The sequence below is a fragment of the Typopeltis vanoorti genome, chromosome 2, assembly GCF_054136105.1.
Source record: "Typopeltis vanoorti isolate ZY-2024b chromosome 2, IOZ_Tvanoo_1.0, whole genome shotgun sequence".
Lineage (NCBI taxonomy): Eukaryota > Metazoa > Arthropoda > Arachnida > Uropygi > Thelyphonidae > Typopeltis > Typopeltis vanoorti.
Window position 1 is genome coordinate 52,999,809 of NC_143550.1, and position 21,763 is coordinate 53,021,571.

Genomic DNA, 21,763 nt, shown 5'->3' on the forward strand with positions numbered 1-21,763 from the left:
GGCAATGTGATGACGTTGCCAAAATATTGGAATATAGATTAAAGTTTAATTTTAATTTATATCATTTGTAAGTTGTAAATTCCTTAAGTAATTTAATAAGCATACTCCCTTCCTCTATCTATACACCGTTGCATACGAATTTTCCATTTTTGGAAGTAGTGCTGCAAGTCATCAGGTGTTATTTGCTTCAGTAGCCTGCTGTTTTCTCCTTTACCTCATCCATTGACTGAAAATGGGTACCCTTCAATGCAGTTTTCAACTTTGAAAAAAGGTAAAAGTTGCATGGAGCTAATTCCAGAAACAAAGAGACAATCGATGCACTGGAAAACTCCCATGTCACCAAGAATGGAAAAAGGTAAAAGTTGCATGGAGATCTGAAATATAGGAAACGTGTTTTTACATTATGGAAAATACCAAGAATAGCGATCAGAACTTTACCACCTTTGTTGCAAGTTGCCCTAGATTGTACTACGTACTAGGACTACTTGCATTAGCTCACACTAGTAATCGCCAATACTTTTATAGTTTACTATATTCGGCATGGAACTCTCTGATTCCAATCTTTGAGTTTCTTATTTGGTTTTAAAACAATGTGGGATTTAATATCCCCTTAATTTAAATAATGTTTATATCGCCGAAATGAAGCCTATTGGCTCTTTATATTTAAGTAACTTAATGTTGCACCTTTTTGACAACTCGTATAGCATAGTATATAAGTTCTTTTCGCTATACCTGGTATCTATTTGGTCAAGCTACTTACTGATGAAGCCTCAAAAAAGACTGAAACCGGTCTGGGTTGTGACCTCCCACCATAATGTAATAACAGCATACATTTCCTAGGAAATGTGTTTTTACATTATGGAAAATACCGAGAATAGCGATCAGAACTTTACCACCTTTGTTGCAAGTTGCCCTAGATTGTACTACGTACTAGGACTACTTGCATTAGCTCACACTAGTAATCGCCGATACTTTTATAGTTTACTATATTCGGCATGAAACTCTCTGATTCCAATCTTTGAGTTTCTTATTCAGTTTTAAAATAATGTGGGATTTAATATCCCCTTAATTTAAATAATATACCATTCTATTTTTTTTATTACTTTTCAAACATGGAAAATAAATGGAGGCAGTGATTATGAAACCACTAAAAGTGGCAAAAGAAAAAAAAATAATAAAAAAAAAAATTCAATGATTTCAACAGAAACTAAACTGGACATAATTTACAAACTGAAAATAGCAAATCACTTTCTTCAACTGGTTGTGTTCATAATGTTAATTGTTTTATTGTTTTAACAGTTGTACCAATTTTAAAAGACAAACAAAAAATTTGTGATTACATTCACAGTGCATACTCTATTTAAGTTCATAATTATTATAAAAGAAAAAATGTTGTCAAAGAAATGGAAGATTGTTGAAGAATTGGATTCTGAATCAAAATAGGAAAAACAATCCACACCGTAGAGAAATTTATTTTGCAATAAATTTTATTGTAAAAACACATAATTAATATGTTCATATTAAATATGTATGTTTAAATAACTATTAAGCTGGAAATCAGTTTATTTTTGCAATAAAATTTTATTGTAAAAATATATCATTAATATTTTCGTATTAGTTAATTAATACTAAATAATAAGTTTATATCAGTAATATACTAACAGTTATGTATACTGCACTTTATTACTTTCAATAAAGAAACCATAAAAGAACACTATTTTAATTAATATAATTAGTTAATAAATTATTTTTCATTTATTCATTTCTGACTATCTTTGTATTCAGATAATTTATTTCAGAAATCCATTAAAAATTTAACGATATATCTTATGAAAAATATAAATTCAACTTGCAAACACATTTCTAAAAATACATTATGTTTGTAAGTTGTGGTTTGCCTCTATTTTTTATATATAAAATTCATAATTCTGAAGTTAAAATTAAATGAAATGATTAAATAATTCTGCAATTCAATATTTGGAAATCAAATGTTATTACTTCCTTTTTTTTTTTCTTTTGCAAGTGCATAAAAAGTTATTTTCATTACCCTTTCTGGAACTGATTATAGTTCCTGGTGTGTGTGTGTGTTGTGTGTGTGTGTGTGTGTGTATGTATGTATATATATATATATATACATACTAAAGATGCCAAGACATTACATTCTTTGTTTAATCCTTTATTCAAGTGTAAGCAAACCAAAACTTGCACGTAAAGTCACTTCATGACTTGCTACTTGTATATAGAGGCTAATGACTTCACATCAATTGGCTTAGTATTCATTAATGCCACGGACATCATAATGTTATGCATTAAGGGTAGGACCACTACCCAGACCAATTCTGATCTTTATCGAGCTCTCATCAGGGGGAGCCAGACCCAGAAGTGATTTTGTTAGATCCTGAATGAAGGAATCTTTGCAAAGAAATCATTCATTCAGGATTTAACATGATAAATATTACTAATTAAGGAGATACCTACACATCACCTAATAATTATGAAAAATTTCTTTATGTTATGTGATAATGTGTAGTCCATATGTACCATATATTGAAATTTATTCCTGTATAACTGAAATGAGAAGCAGAGAATTTTGTGTCAGAATAGTAAGAATTATATAAGGGGAATTGTTAAGTTATTTGTAAATCCCATTAAGCTGTCTTGTACATTATGAAATTTCCAGAAAGATAAGTAGTAATCCGAAATAATCATGTATAATCTATATGAGTCGAGCGTAGCGATGGAGGCTGTACCTACGTGGAAAGTGACATCAGAACGACTACCTGGAATAGGGTAACCTAACAGATTAAGGAGAGTGTAGGATCACCCAAGGGCATGAACGATGGGGTTCGTGGGTAAAAAACACATTGAATAGAGGGCACCCAAAAGGGTGAATAAAAGACAATGTGTGCCATATTACAGGGCTTTTTTTTCTTCTTCGGTTCCTGGATTCGAGTTTTAGGAGATTTGTCCGGGGATTCGTGAAAGAGCGGTGGGTCGACTACAGTGATGTCGGACGACGAGGGCTATTCTTGAGTTCGCTTGAGGATTTCCAAGCGAAGCTGATCATGTTACAATGGCCTATGCAGAATCGAGCCTTCGAATAAAGTCTCATCGAGGAGAACGGAGAAACTTTCCTGCGGAGCGGTAGACAGCACACCACAGTCCGGAAATGATTCAAAGAAAAGTGTAGTGCATTGCCAGGCACAAAGACAGCCGATAACTATACAGTAAGGTAATCCAGATCTACATGAGATGGTGGCATGAAATCAGAAAGGATCTGGTAATGTAAATAATTTCATTCTGTTAAAAATCGCTTAGAAGAATAAGAAATTTGTGTATACTGTACTCTAAGGACACTAATAGAGAACTTTTAAGTGAGAATTTGATTGAATTAGTTAATACCGTGTGGAACAAAGAAGAATTGTTGACAGGCAGTATTTTGATTGAGAATGGCTACGCTTGACTAATGGAATTTAGAATTTAGATGGTTATTGATAGAGTATTAATGAAAGTATTCAACGTGTGTTCTGTGAATAACTTGTGAAAGGAATTATATCCTAGTAGTGTTATGCTTACACTTAATTTTATTCTTTCGTAATTGAAGGATTTAGCTTACTCGAATTCATTGTTGTGATTTAGTATGAACCTTAACTTAGAGTGAGTATTTGAATTTTCTTAACTGTAAATGTTTTATGCTTTTCCAATAAACATGTTTTGTACCTTATACCTGAGTTTATGTCTGATTACGAATTCAAACCAACACCACTTATGAGATAGAACCTTTTGGCTGGAAGGAATTAGATATTATTGCTTAAGTGAGATTCAGGTCACGACTGTTAACTGAATCTGCACAGCACTAGTGTAAGATTAATAATTGTATGTATCTCATTTGAATTTGGACTTGTTTCCATGAACAAGAGTCTCTTCTGTTATAGGATATTGGCTGGTGCAGCATAAAAATAAATTTTGCCAATATCCAAAAAGGAAACAGTACTGAATTAATATTTTAAAAGGCACAACAGTAGATTAGAAAGTGGGCTATTTAGAGGTAGAACAAGGTAAAATAGAGAAAGTAACGACGTAACAATACCAAGGTTGAAGTAATGCAGGAAAAAAAGCTTTCAAACATCTATCTCTAATCCAGAGTATTTTAGTACTAATGCATGACAACTTTTGACTACTTGTATATGGAAATATGACTTCTGCATTACTTCAACCTTGATATCACTTCTCGGTCTGGCTCCCACTGATGAGACCCCAACAAAGGTCAAAAACAGTCTGGAAAGCGGCCCATCCCATAATGCATAACATTATGCATATCTGTAAGGATATGTGCATTGCAATATGGGATACTAATGCAATCGATGTGAAGTCATTAGTCTCTATATACAAATAGCCCAGTTGTAAAGTTACTCCATGTGCAAATTTTGGTTTGCTTACGAGAGAGAGAGAGAGAGAGCTTGGAAGACTACACTCACAACAGATGACTGTCTTACAGCAACAATTGAAGAAGCCGTTGTTTATTATTTTAACAGTATAACAGAACACAGAAACTAAGTAAATAATTAATTTATTAACTTGATGCTGATATTTCGCTGGTATTATAACCAGCATCTTCAGAGCACAAAAATACTGTTTGTCACAATACGCGAGACTAAAACAACATGGTGTACTTAAACAAAATTGTAGCAGCAACACAAAGACTAAAGTCCTGATTTTGGCACCCTCTATCTGGGGAAAAAAAAAAAAAAAAATCATATATTACTAGAGTCCTAGAAAAGTGCTAGTTTTTTCTTAATATGACTGTCTCCCAGATCTTCGGCAAGTTAATACAGCCATATTTGTTGAGATTTGGAGTGTGTTTTAGGGCTTCTGTCGCCTCTAAGAACAATCTCTCTGATTTATACGGGTTTCTGTGTAGTACTTTTGTGTTTTTCCAGTTGATCCTGTGTGCAGGGGTATCCAGAGCATGGTCTGCTAGGCCCGACTTCCCATAATGATAATTTCGGACGTATCGTTTATGTTCGCTGATGCAGATATTCACAGTTCTTCCTGTTTGACCGTAGTAGGCTTGATTGCATGAGCAGGGTACTTGGTAGACTCCTGGATGTGATAAAGGAGGAATGCTGTCCTTGGGTGAGCGGATGAGGGTGGCTAATTTGCTACATGGTCTGAATGTAGTGCGTAGTTTATGTTTATTGAGAATTCTTGAGATCTTTTTTGGATGTGCCTTTAATATAAGGGATGGTGACTGTTTTGTTGTAGTTCTCTGTGGTGGATGGTGGGAGGGGTTTCTTAGGAGTGTTTAGTATTTTGTTTATTTTATGTGGATTGTAGCCATTGGCCAAGAAGGTGTGGCATAAGTGAGTCAGCTCAGCAGTAAGTGACGCACATCCGAAAAGATCTCAAGAATTCTCAATAAACATAAACTATGCACTACATTCAGACCATGTAGCAAATTAGCCACCCTCATCCGTTCACCCAAGGACAGCATTCCTCCTTTATCACATCCAGGAGTCTACCAAGTACCCTGCTCATGCAATCAAGCCTACTACGGTCAAACAGGAAGAACTGTGAATATCCGCATCAGCGAACATAAACGATACGTCCAGAATTATCATTATGGGAAGTTGGGCCTAGCAGACCATGCTCTGGATACCCCTGCACACAGGATCAACTGGAAAAACACAAAAGTACTACACAGAAACCCGTATAAATCAGAGAGATTGTTCTTAGAGGCGACAGAAGCCCTAAAACACACTCCAAATCTCAACAAATATGGCTGTATTAACTTGCCGAAGATCTGGGAGACAGTCATATTAAGAAAAAACTAGCACTTTTCTAGGACTCTAGTAATATATGATAGTTTTTTTTTTTTTTTTCCCAGATAGAGGGCGCCAAAATCAGGACTTTAGTCTTTGTGTTGCTGCTACAATTTTGTTTAAGTACACCATGTTGTTTTAGTCTTGCGTATTGTGACAAACAGTGTTTTTGTGCTCTGAAGATGCTAGTTATAATACCAGCGAAATATCAGCATCAAGTTAATAAATTAATTATTTACTTAGTTTCTGTGTTCTATTATATTATACTGTTAAAATAATAAACAACATGTTCGACGAACACATAAGTCTATCCACACGTTTAATTGAAGAAGCCATTAAAAAAATCTATGCTATGGTATTGAATTAAAGTGTGCTCAACTGTCATGTGAGGACACAAGCACCTCAACTGAATAGGTACACCATATCTCAATGTAAGAACTGAGTTCGAAGGCGTCTGAAAGGTGTGTGTTGCATTTAAGGAACAAAAATTTGAAAGAATGTTTGGAGGATTTTACAAAGAATCCATCTGCTTTTCAGAAGAGATTTATGAGTAATGATGAGACTTGGATCTATCACACAAATCAGATATGGAAGAACAGTCAAGAAAGAATTCCCTTTTGCCTTCTTTTCTGAAGAAGGCATAAGGGAATTCTATCAAAACCAGGAAAGTCATTGTGCCAGTCTTCTGAAATTCCAAAGGAATAATAACGGTTGATTATCTTCCAAAGAGCTATCAAGGAAAAGTACTAAGCTAGCCTTCCACAATAACTTTGGAAGGAATGGCAAGGAAAAAGATGCTGTTTCAACAGCATAATGTCATGCATCTGCAATTGCTATGACTAATGGTTTATAAACTTGGTTTTGAATTGTTGCTGCTTACTTTGTTTTTATTCATATATTAATAACATCATGTTCTTTTCAAATATCTTCACCATGAATAGGTTCTGCAATTAATGCCATCTTACTTTCCTAATTTTCTTATCTGCAGTCTCTAGTGCTTGCTCTAGTGTTTTCTTTCTAACTAACTTTCCAATACATGCTAACATTAGTTCAAGCTTAGTATCTCAGATTTGAATATCAGATTAATACCACTTGTCTTAATAATATCACAGCAAATGATAGTACACATCTATGACCTATACCTGATTCATGATGTCGCTTTGCAACTTACATAATAAAGCCATGTATTTCTCTACAAGGTTTTCATTCAAATCATAGAGATTTAAGATTTAATATGATAGATGAACTTGCAATAATAAGAGTGCATACTTTCTTGAGACCAACAAGCATAAATAGAGATCCCTATTATATTCCATTGATTCCAATTCTTATTTAGTCTAAATCCAGTATTTGTTCCTTCCCAACTTTGCAAACCTTTTTTTAGCCTTTTCACATTGCCATTGCTTTATTTCAGATTTTGTATAAATCAATATGATGAGAGCTATACTTCAGTCATTTGTGTATCAAAAATATATAAAATGTATATATCGAACATAAGATGTCTTATTTTTGCAACCATCAATGAATTTATTATCTTTAAAGAATCATTTAATAATTTAGTAATTAATCTTCTGGCATGTGGCAACTATTTATTTGGTGATCCACCAACTGTTTTATAGTTTGTATTCCATTCCTTTTAACTGTTTTTTCTACACTGAGGATGTACTGTTATTTTCAGTATGAAATATTTGCCTTTATTTAATTAAAGTTATTGCTGTGGTCTATACGTGTTCTATTATTAATTTACTATGCCACAGGTACCGCTTAAGATTAAATATATAAACTGAGCTTCATGCAGTCCACATCATAGATGATATACTTCTCCCTGTTTGTAACATTTCTTGCATTGCAATAATATTTTATCTTTCTGCTAATATTGCAGCTAAGAAAATGTAAGCAAGAAAATTACATCAGCACTTGACATGAAAATTCTTTTTGTCAGCTGCCTGTGCTAATGACTCAAAAAAGAACCTTCTGTGGACCCATAGGCACAAATAAGTTTCATTGTCTATGTCTGCATTTTGAAGTTTGTCCACATAACTCTACTTGAAACTGCCTTCCAATCAAGAAGTTTATCTTCATGTTTGATGTTGAATGCTATTGCTACTCCTTCCTTTCCTTGATCATTATTGCCTGAAATTAACATCTTATACTTATTATTTAGTAAGGTCTCACCTGTTTCTGTTTCTTTGTCTCAGTAATGCCAATTATGTCCAAGTGGTACTTTTCCAAGTTAAATTTCTTTTCCATTAATACTCCCTATATTGATAATTCCTATCTTCAGTTCTTCTGATGTTGGGTTTATTCTTCTTCTTCTAGATGCTGAGTCGGCACTTGTTCCAGTAGCTGACTTTTCACTGTTTGCCCTGGTTCCCTATGAAAACAGAGGGGGGGGGGAGCTTGTCATGAAATCTTATCATGTTGTACCATCATATGCATGTCGTTTAAGTCAATAGAGTACAGTTTGGTCAGTTAAGTCCCATATTTCCAGGCCATCCACGTTTGTTGAGTACCCAGTTGATACCGACTAACAGGGCACAGCACATGAAGGTGTGGATTCAACATTAGTTCAGAAGCTCCAGTTGGTTCTCCACATTCCTAAAAGGTGATGTACAAGTCTCCTCCCAATTATTTGGCTTTGACCCTTAAGTAACCCCAGAACTGGTTGTGTAAAATTTCAATTAATACGAAGCTGTTTGATACATTTGTTTAACATTTGATATATCTAAATAATGTTAACAATTGAATATTTGGTGCATAGTCTGATATGTTTGTTTAATTTAATTTTCAGTAGTAGGATTCTGGTTCAGTAGTGGCTGGTAAAACAAGAATAAGTCTAGTAATCCTACAATGAGTTATAAAATTTTGTGGCTGTAGAAATGGATCACTTGCATAAGATAGCACTACATGTTTTAAAAGTAATGTGAAAGAAAAAATAAGTGCATCCCAAAAGTGGTTGTTGAAGATCTTGATACTAAAATCCCACAGCAGGGGAAAGAAGCTAAGATTGAAGTAATATATGAGGGTGATGACAAAACGGAGTCAGTAAATTACAATCTAGTTTCTACTTCTGGAATAATGGTTATAAGTCTTAGGATTAGAATTTATAAATGGATGAATAGCAAGGGAGATTTCATTAATTTGAGTTTACTCAAATTTCATAACAGAATGATAACATCTGAATGAGGAAGAAGCACATGTTCATGGATTTTGAATAGGCCTTTCACAGAATATCACAGACAGTATAAGTTAAGCAACTCATACTAACTGTTAGTAAAAATAAACTGGTGAGGCTGACAGAGAGGTATATCAACTACTTGGGTGGTGATGATGAGTAAATCAACATTTAATGAATTTAAAGAAAGATATGATAGACATACAAATGTCTGGATGGAAATTCTATGATGAGTTCAGGATTCTGTGTAATGGTAATTATGGTAATAATGAAATGACACAGATTGTTAATTTAAAAAAGGTTTTCATGGTATGACCAAAATAACAATAAAATAAATTAATTTCACGGTATACTCCCAGGGATGGAGTGTCCTAGGTTTGATTCCTGTCGACGACATGAGGAGCTCAAGGATCTTCCTCAGCCATAGTCAAGTTAGCTGGTCTTGGGCGTGGACAGCAGGGTTTTTCTCCCCAGTTGATCTGGGGTTTTTCATCCTGCAAGCAGGCAAACCGATCCCATGAACACACAGGGTACAGTCATAGGATACCTCCAGGAATAAGGAGCAACCAACCTATTCCGTAGGATTTCAGTTCCAAATGCCTACACGGTAAAAAGTATAGGTTTGCATGTGAGCGTAAATTAGGAATCTATCAGTGAATATTTGTTTTTATCTGTCCTTTTGCAATTTTAGATTTGTAGATTATTAGTATTTATTATAATGAAGTAAATTAACTGTGAAGAAGTACATATCCCAGAAATGTGTCATGTTTTGTATTACCAATTCAATCTGGAAGAAGAATATTTTTAGACCAGGAATAACCTAATTTGTGCTATATTACTGCAACAATATACTTTCTACACTGAATAATTTACTATTTTTGTTTTCAACTTGCCTGGAGATATATATTCCACAAATCATCACAGGACACACACATGTTTGTATAAGCTGGACCTGGAAAATATTGTAAAAGAAAATGAATTAAGGGTAAAAAAAAAAAATTGTAAGAATTACATCATTAAGTGAGCTCCATCATTATGATTCAACTTGGTGCTCAGTCTTTTCTTTTTCTTTTTTTGTTAATATACACAATAAACATGAATCTGTTGTTCAGCAGTGGCTGTTTCCTTCCTCATTACATATGCAAAAATAATTCCTTATTCCATAGAAATTTTAGGACATACTATACATATTTTTTCTATTTTCCCCCAATAAATAAAATATTGCAATGTAATATGTAACGTCTTTGATGATGGTAACAAATGATATTTTCATTGTTACCATCTAACAAATATAAACAACAGGATGATTGCAAAATATTTAGGTGATGCCAGCTGTCAGTGAAGATATATTTCATTTGTATAGTTACTCAATTTTGTATAAGCTGAAATAAAACAGAACTAGTAAAATCCTCACCATTAGAACATACCGAGTAGTAATTTAAGCAGATTCAATGGATGTATTTTTATTTCCAATTTCTTGCACTATTGTAGAGGTATTGTTGTTCACTTCATTAACATTAGAAGATCAGCAGAAGAAATACTCCAAGTCACAGATGTTTAGGATTTTTTCTTTCACAAAGAGTTACTGATTTGAAAATTATTTTATTCATTGACCAACATCGTACCGTTGGTCAACGAATAAAACTGTACTTCAGCATATCACTAATAACTGGCAAAATATCAGAAAGTTCTGCACTGGGGGTGAGGCTGAGAATACTCTTCTCGAGGGCTAGCCAAATAGATTGCGTGTATTGCAGTGTCCAGGACAAAAAACCTTGTAAGTACAAAATACTGCAAGAACTGACATTCAGCCACTACAATATGAAGTATTCCAAACTTCAGTAAGCCTAACTGGTTTTTTTAAGAGTAAGGTGTAGGTAGAGGATTTAGTTTAGAGTAACTAAATCCTCTACCTACACCTTCAAGTTGGTAACTACAGATATATCCATGCAGCTGATAGGCATCAACCCATCAGGCTGGAAGAAACTATCTAGGAGCAAGCTAATATAGACACAGGTCAAGGTGTGGCACCTCCACACCTCAGAAGAAATACCATGCTGCTATGTCACTTGGCACCATTAGGTAATAAGTTTCATGATCTAGGCAAAAGTTACGTTTGTTACTTCAGAGCATAGACAAAATTTATTTTTTTTCCCATTTCACCTAGTATACAATATAAGTGATGTTCTCAGAGCCAATCCCAGACATCATGAAGACATCAAATATTTTTGCTTTCCACAGACCAGACACAGGGCAGTATACTGACCTGGACCTAATGATGCCCTTTGATGTTCCTCGAGACGTAGGAGGATGGACTTCTCAGTTTGGCCATAATATGGTTTCCTGCAGTCACATGTGAACCATATTATGGCCAAACTGAGAAATCCATCCTCCTACGTCTCGAGGAACATCAAAGGGACATTGCTTACAACAGAACCAGAGTAAGTACCCTCTCAAGCCATGTCCTGTTCTCAGTGAACACAAATAGTGAAGGCTGACATGAGATAAACTGGATAACAACATCACCCCTTCATATATGCCATGACAAGGTAGAATGCCACATAGCTGAGTCCAAAGAAACTGTCCTGGACATCAGCAGGCTGGTGAGCAATTTGGTTAGCTGTTACCTGCGGATGCTCATATGGCTTAGTGAAATCCTTCCTAATTCTGGTAATAAAGTTCCATGCCCTTCGGCTACTGTGGGTCATATCAAGGGCTTCTATTTCTTTTCACCCATGAGGAACGCCTTTCCTCTGCCATCTTGGAGCATAATTTTTCTCCAGCTTGGATAGTCTCTTCTGAGAAGGGGTTGATGTTGTAAAGCTGCAAGTAATCCGCATACTGGGCTTATATGTCAATGGAAAGGCCTGCAATGTAGTTTGTGCAGCATCTTCGGGGAATATGTTTGGTGAAGATTTTCCTCAGCATTTTTAAGAATTCAGGATACTCTTGAGGGTTTGGAGGGACTTGTCCTATGGAGCGATGGAGATCTTCCCTGAAACCGTTCCAATTAGCTTTTTGAAAATTAAATCGTCGTCTGTAAGGGACTGTGTTAGGCATAATTGCTGGGTTGAATTGAAGCATTATAGGTCTATGTTGAGTATGTGGAATCAGATTTAAGACCTTTTTAACACAAATGTTGGATATTTTTGAGCTAACAAATATGAGATCAGGGTTATAGCCTTGCTTCCATCTGCTACTGTTGAAAGAAGCAGGGAGTTTTGGATTATCTATCAGGTTTAGAGAAAGGTTTTCAGCCCATTTTTCAACAAGTTCTCCATCTTTGTTGGACTTTGTGTAACCTCAGTTAACACTATGGCTGTTAAAGTCACCTAATACAACATTAGTCATGTATACATTATTATTGAGGAGGATGTCAGGGAAGGTAAAAGCTTCTTCTGGTGGTTATAGACTGAGGTGATTGAGATATTTTTAAATGTGATTGTAATAATCTCAATGTATCTGTTGTTCATTGACTCAATGGATGATGAGATCAAGTTCTCTTTTGTAAATATTACACTACCATATTTATCGTGGGGTATTTCTTTGATGAGTTTCATGCCATGGATGTAAGGTCATTATCTCTGCAAATATATGCAATGAGATCTTGCTTGACACCGGAGAAATCTTCAATATTAAATGATATAATTTTTAGGCGTGGCCCCAGGTAGGATCCTTAAGGGCAGAAATTTGAGAGCATTTTAGTTCAATCACTTGTGTTTGGTTGATAGCAGATTTAGCTTCCTCTAATGGGTACTATCAGGGTGCGGGAATGAGAACCTAGTTGCTGCGCAGAAGTCATTACTACAGAAAGAGCACACAGAATCTACAAAAAAGAAAAATTACAACTTTTAGCAGAAAGGATTAGCAAATACCAAATGCAATTTAGCTCTTCTCTTCTCTTTACCGAAAAATCATCATTAGAAAACCATTTAGTGGCATCCTTAGACTGTGTGTCATGTAGCTACATTCAAAAAATCAGCACGTCAGGATTTAAGAGCTCAAAACATAAATAAATATAAGCTAATTAAAAAGTTTAATTCGCTCCAATCAACACAAGAACATCGCACCCCTAACAATCATCATGAAAGACTCAAAAAATTAGTGATAAACTAATCGTCGTACATTCATAATCTCAACGAAGAACAAATTCTCGCAAAAGGTCTCACTTTTGTCCTTTCGCCAAAAACAATTCCTAGAGAATTGTTTCTAACCAAGATAGAAAAAGCTGCTTCACTAATTCCTACCGCAGAGGCTAGTTTACTTCACATGAAGGCAATATTTGTGATCAACAATGCAAAACCGCCATCTGATAACATCTCCCCTGGTGAAAGACTAGCCATTAAAAATCTTAAGAAGAACAAGGATATCATCATCCTCCAAGTTGACAAGGGTAATGCAACTGTAGTCCTAAATAAAACAGATTACAGTAACAAAATCTTAACGTTATTAGAGTCAGATACATACTCAGAGATAGAGAGAGAGATCCAACAAGGGAGACACATATGCGTGGATAGGTATGTGTTCGTCAGACATGTTGTAATAGATTTCACGGTACAATATGAACAGAGATGGATAAGAAAATAACTATTTATTAACTTAAAAGCTAATATTTTGCTGGTATTATATCCAGCATCTTCAGAGCACACAACACAAAGTTGTTACAAAAGCAAGACAACCACAATCCGGTGTAACAGTGGGGCTAGTATAAGTAACTGCAGCGTGCAACACAAGACTAAAGTCCTAATATGGTGCCATCTAGGATTAAAAAAAAAAAAATCAAAGTTTTGAAATAGTAGTCCAAATGATAGTCTTAGAAAGTTTTAAAAAATGAAATAAAATAAAAGTAATAAATATTAATTTGGTCTTAGGATGACTGTCTCCCAAATCTTTGGTAGATTTATACAGCCATACTTGTTAAGGTTTGGAGTATGTTTTAAGTCTTCTGTTGATTCCAGGAACAACCTCTCTGACTTGTAGAAGCTTCTGTGCATTACTTTTGTTTCTTTCCAATTGATCCTGTGTGCAGGAGTATCCAAAGCATGGTCTGCCAGACCCAACTTGCTATAGTGAAAGTGTCAGATATATTTTTTGTGTTCACTGAGGCAGATGTCCACAGTTCTTCCTGTCTGTCCGTACTAGGCTTGATGGCAAGAAAAGGACACTTCATAGACTCCTGGATGTGATAAAGGAGTGCATTTGTCCTTAGGTGAATGGATGAGAGTTGCTAATTTTACATAAGGTTTGAATACTGTGCGTAGTTGGTGTTTGTTAAGCACCGTAGATATCTTTTCGGATGTGCCTTTAATGCATGGAATGGTGATAGTTTTGTTGTAGTTTTTTGTGGTAGATAGAGAGGGGGGATTTCAGGGTAGCATTTAGTATGTTATCTATCTTATGGAGATTATAACCATTGGTTAAGAAGGTGTGACGTAGGTGAGAAAGTTCAGCAGTGAGAGCAATGTCATTGGAACAGATTGCTCTAGCTCTATGGGTTAGTGTTTTTAAGATACCATATTGTTGAGAAGGGTGATGGTGTGATTGTTTGTGTAAGTATCTCCCTGTATGCGTGGGTTTTCTATAAACTGAAAATGATAAGGAACCTTCTGGAAAACGTGTGATCAGTGTGTCCAGGAAGGGCAGGCAGTCATTGGCTTCTAGTTCCATTGTAAAGTGGATTTTAGGGTGCTGGCTATTTAGATGTGCTAAAAATGTATTCAATGTGTCTGGGCCATGTGGCCAAATAGCAAACACATCATCAACATTGCGTATCCAGAGAATAGGTTTGAGAGTGGCTGTGTTGATAGCTAATTTTTCCAGATGTTCTATGTAGAAGTTGGCTAAGGGGGGAGAGAAAGGGGGGGAACCCATCTAATTGTTTGTATTAACTGTCCCATCTAATTGTTTGTATATTTTCCCTTTCGATGTAAAATAACCTGCCTGTACTGTGAATTTAAATAACTGAAATATATCTGGGGAAAATTGTGAATTTAGTAAGTTAAGTGTTTCAATCAGTGGTACATTAGTGAATAATGAGGTGATATCAAAACTCACCATTAGGTCTGAACTATTTAAGGTGTAGTTTTCTAAAATACTTTTTTAGATGTGTAGGATTTTTAACAAAAGAGGGAAAATTGTTTGTGTAAGTGGTTAGTAATTTGGCTAAATGTTTAGCTAGTTTATATGTAGGACTGTTTATGCTATCTGTCAGATAAAATGTCAGATAATATATCACGTAGTACACTGATGGAGGAATTTATTTTTGAAAGTTCTCGCCAATTTTTGAAAATTGGCGCAGCAACTGAACAGGTTAACCATCTTAAAAAGGTGCCGAGATACCAATTTGATACCAAAACTGCATAAAAATTAGGAACAAGTTTCACTGTTTATGCTATCTACAATAGGACGCAAAGGTGTACCTTGTTTGTGTATTTTAGGAGTACCATATATTCTGGGTGTTTTAACGTGCAAAGGTTTGAGTTTTTTGACAATTTCTTTAGGCCAGGAAGTGACTTTGTTCAGTAACTTGCACACCTTATTCTTTTGTGAGTTGGTTGGATCTCGATCTATGATTTGATATGCAGACCGGTCTAGGAGCAGTGCATGCATTTTACTTTCATATTCTGTTGTATCCATTACTACAGTGGCGTTTCCTTTGTCTGATTTGGTTATTGTAATGTGGTTATTATTGCATAGTTCTTTTAGAGCTATTATTTCTTTATGTGGGATATTATTTTTGGGAGGCTTAGAATGGATAAGGATATTGGCCATGTCTAACCTAATATTATTGGCTATAGCTGGAAGCAAGTGGTAAATCCCGCGTTCAACGCAAGCCATTATTTTGGTTTTAGGCACATTGTTAAACTCTGAATGAAATTATTTTGTATGTTTTTATTCTTCATTCACATTTAACATAATCTACCATATACTAAGCAAGACTTGTTTAAATATTATTTGTTAGTCCCTTGCTTAAGATTTATTATTCATGTATTATCCTTGAATTTTATCAGTTATTATTTAATTATATAATTTTAATGTATATTATACTATTGAAAGAACTCTGTAGTAAATAACATTTATCTTATTACTTTATTCCTTCAATAATATTATGAGGAATTCTATGTATGTAACTTTTATGTGCCTTATATAAACCGTAATATACATTTTAATTATTATTACTTGTAAATGAAATGAAAGAGAAATTAAGTAACTATAATATTTTTATTATTATTTTTCATTACTCAGTGTAAAAGTATAACCTATGTAACGCTAATGCTTATGTTTACGTTCTGTTTTGATCGTTGTCATGGAGATAGAAATAAAATAGAATGTGCGAGGTAGGGCGTGAGCTTCGATAATTGGGAGAAGAGAAATTAATGAGTTGGACGGAGTGAACAAGTTTTAGGCGGAAAGAAGGAAGGCATATAAGCAAGAGGTAAAAGTAAACGAAAAACACTGAAGGGCAGGAAATTCAAGGGAGTAGCATTCAGAAGTGTATGGAGAGGAGGAGAAAACTTATAGATAGCTGAGAGTAAGGTCAGCAGTGGCAGTAATAGAAATTTAGTGCCGTAATAGGATAACTAAAAGACCGGAAGATTAATAGAAGATTCAGAATAAATCCACTAAGTTTTAGAATTACTACATATTCTTATATTGCTTTAAAGAAGGATTGTACAAAGCTCAATTTGTTATACAGTAGTAAACATGGAATAATTATTCTGCCCTATAGTAAGCCCGTCAAGAATTGTGTAGCGTGACAATAATAATTCAGTTATCTCCTTGAAGAATTCTTTTGAATAGTGTTCCATCGAAGTAACAAGTGAATATAGTTTCAAATGTGCTCACATTGAATCTGATGTGCTAAGAATTAATCCCGGTAAGAACAGTCCTATTTTATTTATTTCAGAGTGAAGTTCTTGTAGAGAAGCTTATACGCTGGTTAAACATGATAACTAATAATTAAGGAATTGACAGCGTACACTAGAAATATAAATTAAATAAACTTTAATATATACTTTCCGATATTTCGGCAAACATCACGTTGCCATCTTCTTGGGAACTTAATACAAAGACACGTGCACACAAGTACCACATAACAGCAAATGAGAACCGAAGCTAGGAAGCTAACGTTTTCCTAAAGTCCTGATGGTGCCCCCTGGCGGGCTATATTGGTAGTTCTTGGCCTTTGGGCTGAAGTTCTTTTGATAAATGTTTCCCAAATTTTGGGCAGTCTCATGCATCCAAATTTGTTGAGGTTTGGCATGTTCCTAAGTGCTGAGGTTAATTCCATGAATAGTCTTTCATATTAATACACTTGCTGTGGTGTATTACTTTCTTCCATCTTATTCTGTGGCGATTATCCAGAGTGTGGTCTGCAAGCCCAGAGTGGCTGTACTGGTGAAATCGGATGTAATCCTTGTCTTCTGAGATTCTGATATTTGCTGTCCTGCCTGTTTGGCAACAAAGTAGGACAATTTACAGCTGCAAGGGACCTGGTATATACCAGGTAGGTCTACGGGAAGTGGTTGGTCTTCAGTGGAGCGGATAAGGGATGCCAATTTTCTGCGTGGTCTGTAACAAGGTGGTCAAGTCATGTTTTTTTAAGATTTTGTTGATTTTTTCCAAGGTGCCTCGGACATAGGGAATGGTGATGGATTTAGAGTAATCTTTTTTTGTGAAGGGGGGGGTGAAGGTGGGTTGTGGATAACTGGTTTAAGTAATTTTCAGATTCTTTTTTTTTGGGGGGGGGGGAGTAGCCATTGGCTGAGAAAGTGTCACGGATGTGATTTAGTTCAGTGGTTAGGACTTGATCATTTGAACAGATTATTTTTGCCCTGTTGAATAGTGTCTTAATAACTCCATATTGTTGTGAGGGGGGGGGGGGGGTGATGGGATTGTTGGTGAATGTATCTGCCTGTATGGGTGGATTTTCTATAAACTGAGAAAACCAAGGTTCCATCAGGCTGGCGCGTGACTAGTGTGTCTAAGAAAGGGAGGTTATTGTTTTCCTCTTTTTCCGGGGTGAACTTGATTCCAAGGTGTTGGCTGTTTAAATGTGTTAGGAAGGAGAGGAGTGAATCCGGGCTATGTGGCCAAATAGCGAACACATCATCAACGTAGCGAAGCCATATGGTAGGTTTTTGTGGGGCTGAGTTTAAGGCTTTCTCTTCAAAAGTTTCCATAAAGAAGTTGGCCAAGGGTGGGGAAAGTGGTGAACCCATGGCTGTCCTCTCTATCTGTTTATAGAATTTTTCCTGCCAAACAAAATAGCCTGAGTTCATTGTAAACTGAAATAGGGCTGAGATATCGGTAGGAAATTTAGCTTGGATTAGCTCTAAGGTTTCTTTGAGGGGGACATTCGTGAATAGATAGGAGACGTCAAAACTGACCATTATGTCATTATGTTGGAGTGTAAGGTTTTCTATACTGGCTTTGAAGTGGGCTGTGTTTTTTGTGTGTGTGATGGTGTGTTGCCAGTATAGTGTGAGAGTGCTTTGGCTAAATTCTTGGCTAGTTTTTAAGTGGGGGAATCAATGCCATCCACTATGGAATGTAATGGCACATTTTCTTTATGTATTTTTGGGAGTCCATATATGCGGGGAGGGGGGGGTCTAGAGAAATATGGTTTCAGTCTGTTGGTAATCTCCACAGGCCAAGAAGTGACCTTCTTAAGGAGCCTATGGAGTTTTCCAATTTGAGAGTTGGTGGGATTGTATTCAATCAACCTTATCCGCTCCACTAAAGACCAACCACTTCCCCTAGACCTACCTGGTGTATACCAGGTCCCTTGCAGCTGTAAATTGTCCTACTTTGGCCAAACAGGCAGGACAGCAAATATCAGAATATCAGAACACAAGGATTACATCCGATTTCACCAGTACAGCCACTCTGGGCTTGCAGACCACGCTCTGGATACTTGCCACAGAATAAGATGGAAGAAAGTCACAGTAATACACCGCAGGAAGTGCAAATATGAAAGACTATTCATGGAATTAACCTCAGCACTTAGGAACATGCCAAACCTCGACAAATTTGGATGTGTGAGACTGCCCAAAATTTGGGAAACATTTATCAAAAGAACTTCAGCCCAAAAGGCCAAGAACTACCAATATAGCCCGCCAAGGGGCACCATCAGGACTTTAGGAAAATGTTAGCTTCCTAGCTTCGGTTCTCATTTGCTGTTATGTGGTACTTGTGTGCATGTGTCTTTGTATTAAGTTCCCAAGAAGATGGCAACGTGATGTTTGCCGAAATATCGGAAAGTATATATTAAAGTTTATTTAATTTATATTTCTAGTGTACGCTGTCAATTCCTTAATTATTAGTTATCATATTATCATTATTATCAGAGTGAAGGTTTAAGTGATAGTTCCGTCTCGAATATCCTAACATTTACTGTGGCGTTTCATTGAATTTACTGAGGTTAGAAGTTGAAAGTAATTCCCCTTGAAGCAATAACTGCCGCGATTAATAATGTTATAAGTGCTTGCTAAGTGTTAAATATAGAGTGTAACTGAATGATACCAGCAAATTTATTTAGCAAGAAATTCTGTAGTATTGATCAGCATGAACAATCTTTGTTATTGAGAGAACTGTGAATTTTGTATCTGAAGATTTGAAATCTGATTTAATATGAATGTTTTGACCTGATGAACTAAGTTAATTGTATTGTCTTATTTTCGGAGTTAAATTTATGTATTTGTCATATAACCTTATATTAAATGTTTTGTTTTATTGATTTCACATTGTGTGTGCCTGATTCTTTTTCATTGCACCGTTCATAAATAATTCGAATCTTGCAGGAGGCCTAAGTGAAAAATATTAAATTCAGTCTGTATGAATAAGGAGACTGCTAAGTTAATTGAAGACTGATTCTACTACTTTACATAGACTAATCTAAATATAGGGTGGCGCAGTATAAATATAAATTTCCCTACATTTTGATTAGTAATCAACCAGCAATTAATTGATTTTATTAAGAACAACATTACAACAAGTTGGGGCAAACCGTAGAGCCAAGAAAGACGTTCCAACACCATCTTTAGGAGTAATGGTAAAATTGTATCCAAGACTTAATGCACTCATGGCCAATTTGAATAAGAATGTCAATGATAGGTTCACAACGACGCCATCTTGATGAAATTGTGGCCACTGCGTAACATTGAGCTGCTGGAGAATTTCAAATTTTTTCCGGTGCGGTTTTTAACTTTAGCATTTTCTTTATTGGCTGTCGAGTCGGAGAATTTATCCAAGATATCCCATAGCTCCAGGTTCAAAATGTCAGATAATATATCACGTAGTACACTGATGGAGGAATTTATTTTTGAAAGTTCTCGGCGGGTAGTTTATACCTGTTCTCGTAATAGTGCTAAACTAGCTCTTTTATAAATACGTTGGGCTTTGGCTGAGTGAAACTTGTTCCTAATTTTTATACAGTTTTGTATCAAATTGGTATCACGGCACCTTTTTAAGAAGGTTAACCTGTTCAGTTGCTGCGCCAATTTTCAAAAATTGGCGAGAACTTTCAAAAATAAATTCCTCCATCAGTGTACTACGTGATATATTATCTGACATTTTATCTGACAGATAGCATAAACAGTCCTACATATAAACTAGCTAAACATTTAGCCAAATTACTAACCACTTACACAAACAATTTTCCCTCTTTTGTTAAAAATCCTACACATCTAAAAAAGTATTTTAGAAAACCACACCTTAAATAGTTCAGACCTAATGGTGAGTTTTGATATCACCTCATTATTCACTAATGTACCACTGATTGAAACACTTAACTTACTAAATTCACAATTTCCCCCAGATATATTTCAGCTATTTAAATTCACAGTACAGGCAGGTTATTTTACATGGAAAGGGAAAATATACAAACAATTAGATGGGACAGCTATGGGTTCCCCCCCCTTAACCAACTTCTACATAGAACATCTGGAAAAATTAGCTATCAACACAGCCACTCTCAAACCTATTCTCTGGATACGCAATGTTGATGATGTGTTTGCTATTTGGCCACACGGCCCAGACACATTGAATACATTTTTAGCACACATAAATAGCCAGCACCCTAAAATTCACTTTACAATGGAACTAGAAGCCAATGACTGCCTGCCCTTCCTGGACACACTGATCACACATCTTCCAGAAGTTTCCTTATCATTTTCTGTTTATAGAAAACCCACACATACAGGGAGATACTTACACAAACAATCATACCATCACCCTTCTCAACAATATGGTATCTTAAAAACACTAACCCCTAGAGCTAGAGCAATCTGTTCCAATGACATTGCTCTCACTGCTGAACTTTCTCACCTACGTCACACCTTCTTAACCAATGGTTATAATCTCCATAAGATAGATAACATACTAAATGCTACCCAGAAATCCCCCCCTCGCCTCTATCTACCACAAAAGACTACAACAAAACTATCACCATTCCATGCATTAAAGGCACATCCGAAAAGATATCTACGGTGCTTAACAAACACCAACTACGCACAGTATTCAAACCTTATGTAAAATTAGCAACTCTCATCCATTCACCTAAGGACAAATGCACTCCTTTATCACATCCAGGAGTCTATGAAGTGCCCTTTTCTTGCCATCAAGCCTACTACGGACAGACAGGAAGAACTGTGGACATCCGCCTCAGTGAACACAAAAAATATATCCGACACTTTCACTATGGCAAGTTGGGTCTGGCAGACCATGCTTTGGATACCCCTGCACTCAGGATCAATTGGAAAGAAAC

At 35.7% G+C, this 21,763-nt stretch overlaps 1 protein-coding gene across 1 annotated transcript in view; it reads right to left on the bottom strand.

Moving 5' to 3' along the window:
• Positions 1–21,763, bottom strand: part of LOC150109014 (general transcription factor 3C polypeptide 3) — a 306,866-nt gene that overhangs the window by 57,650 nt on the left and 227,453 nt on the right. Inside the window, exon 20 of the mRNA XM_090411276.1 lies at positions 9,891–9,949. Coding sequence (XP_090267402.1) covers positions 9,891–9,949 — 59 coding nt within the window. The remainder of the gene's footprint in view (positions 1–9,890; positions 9,950–21,763) is intronic.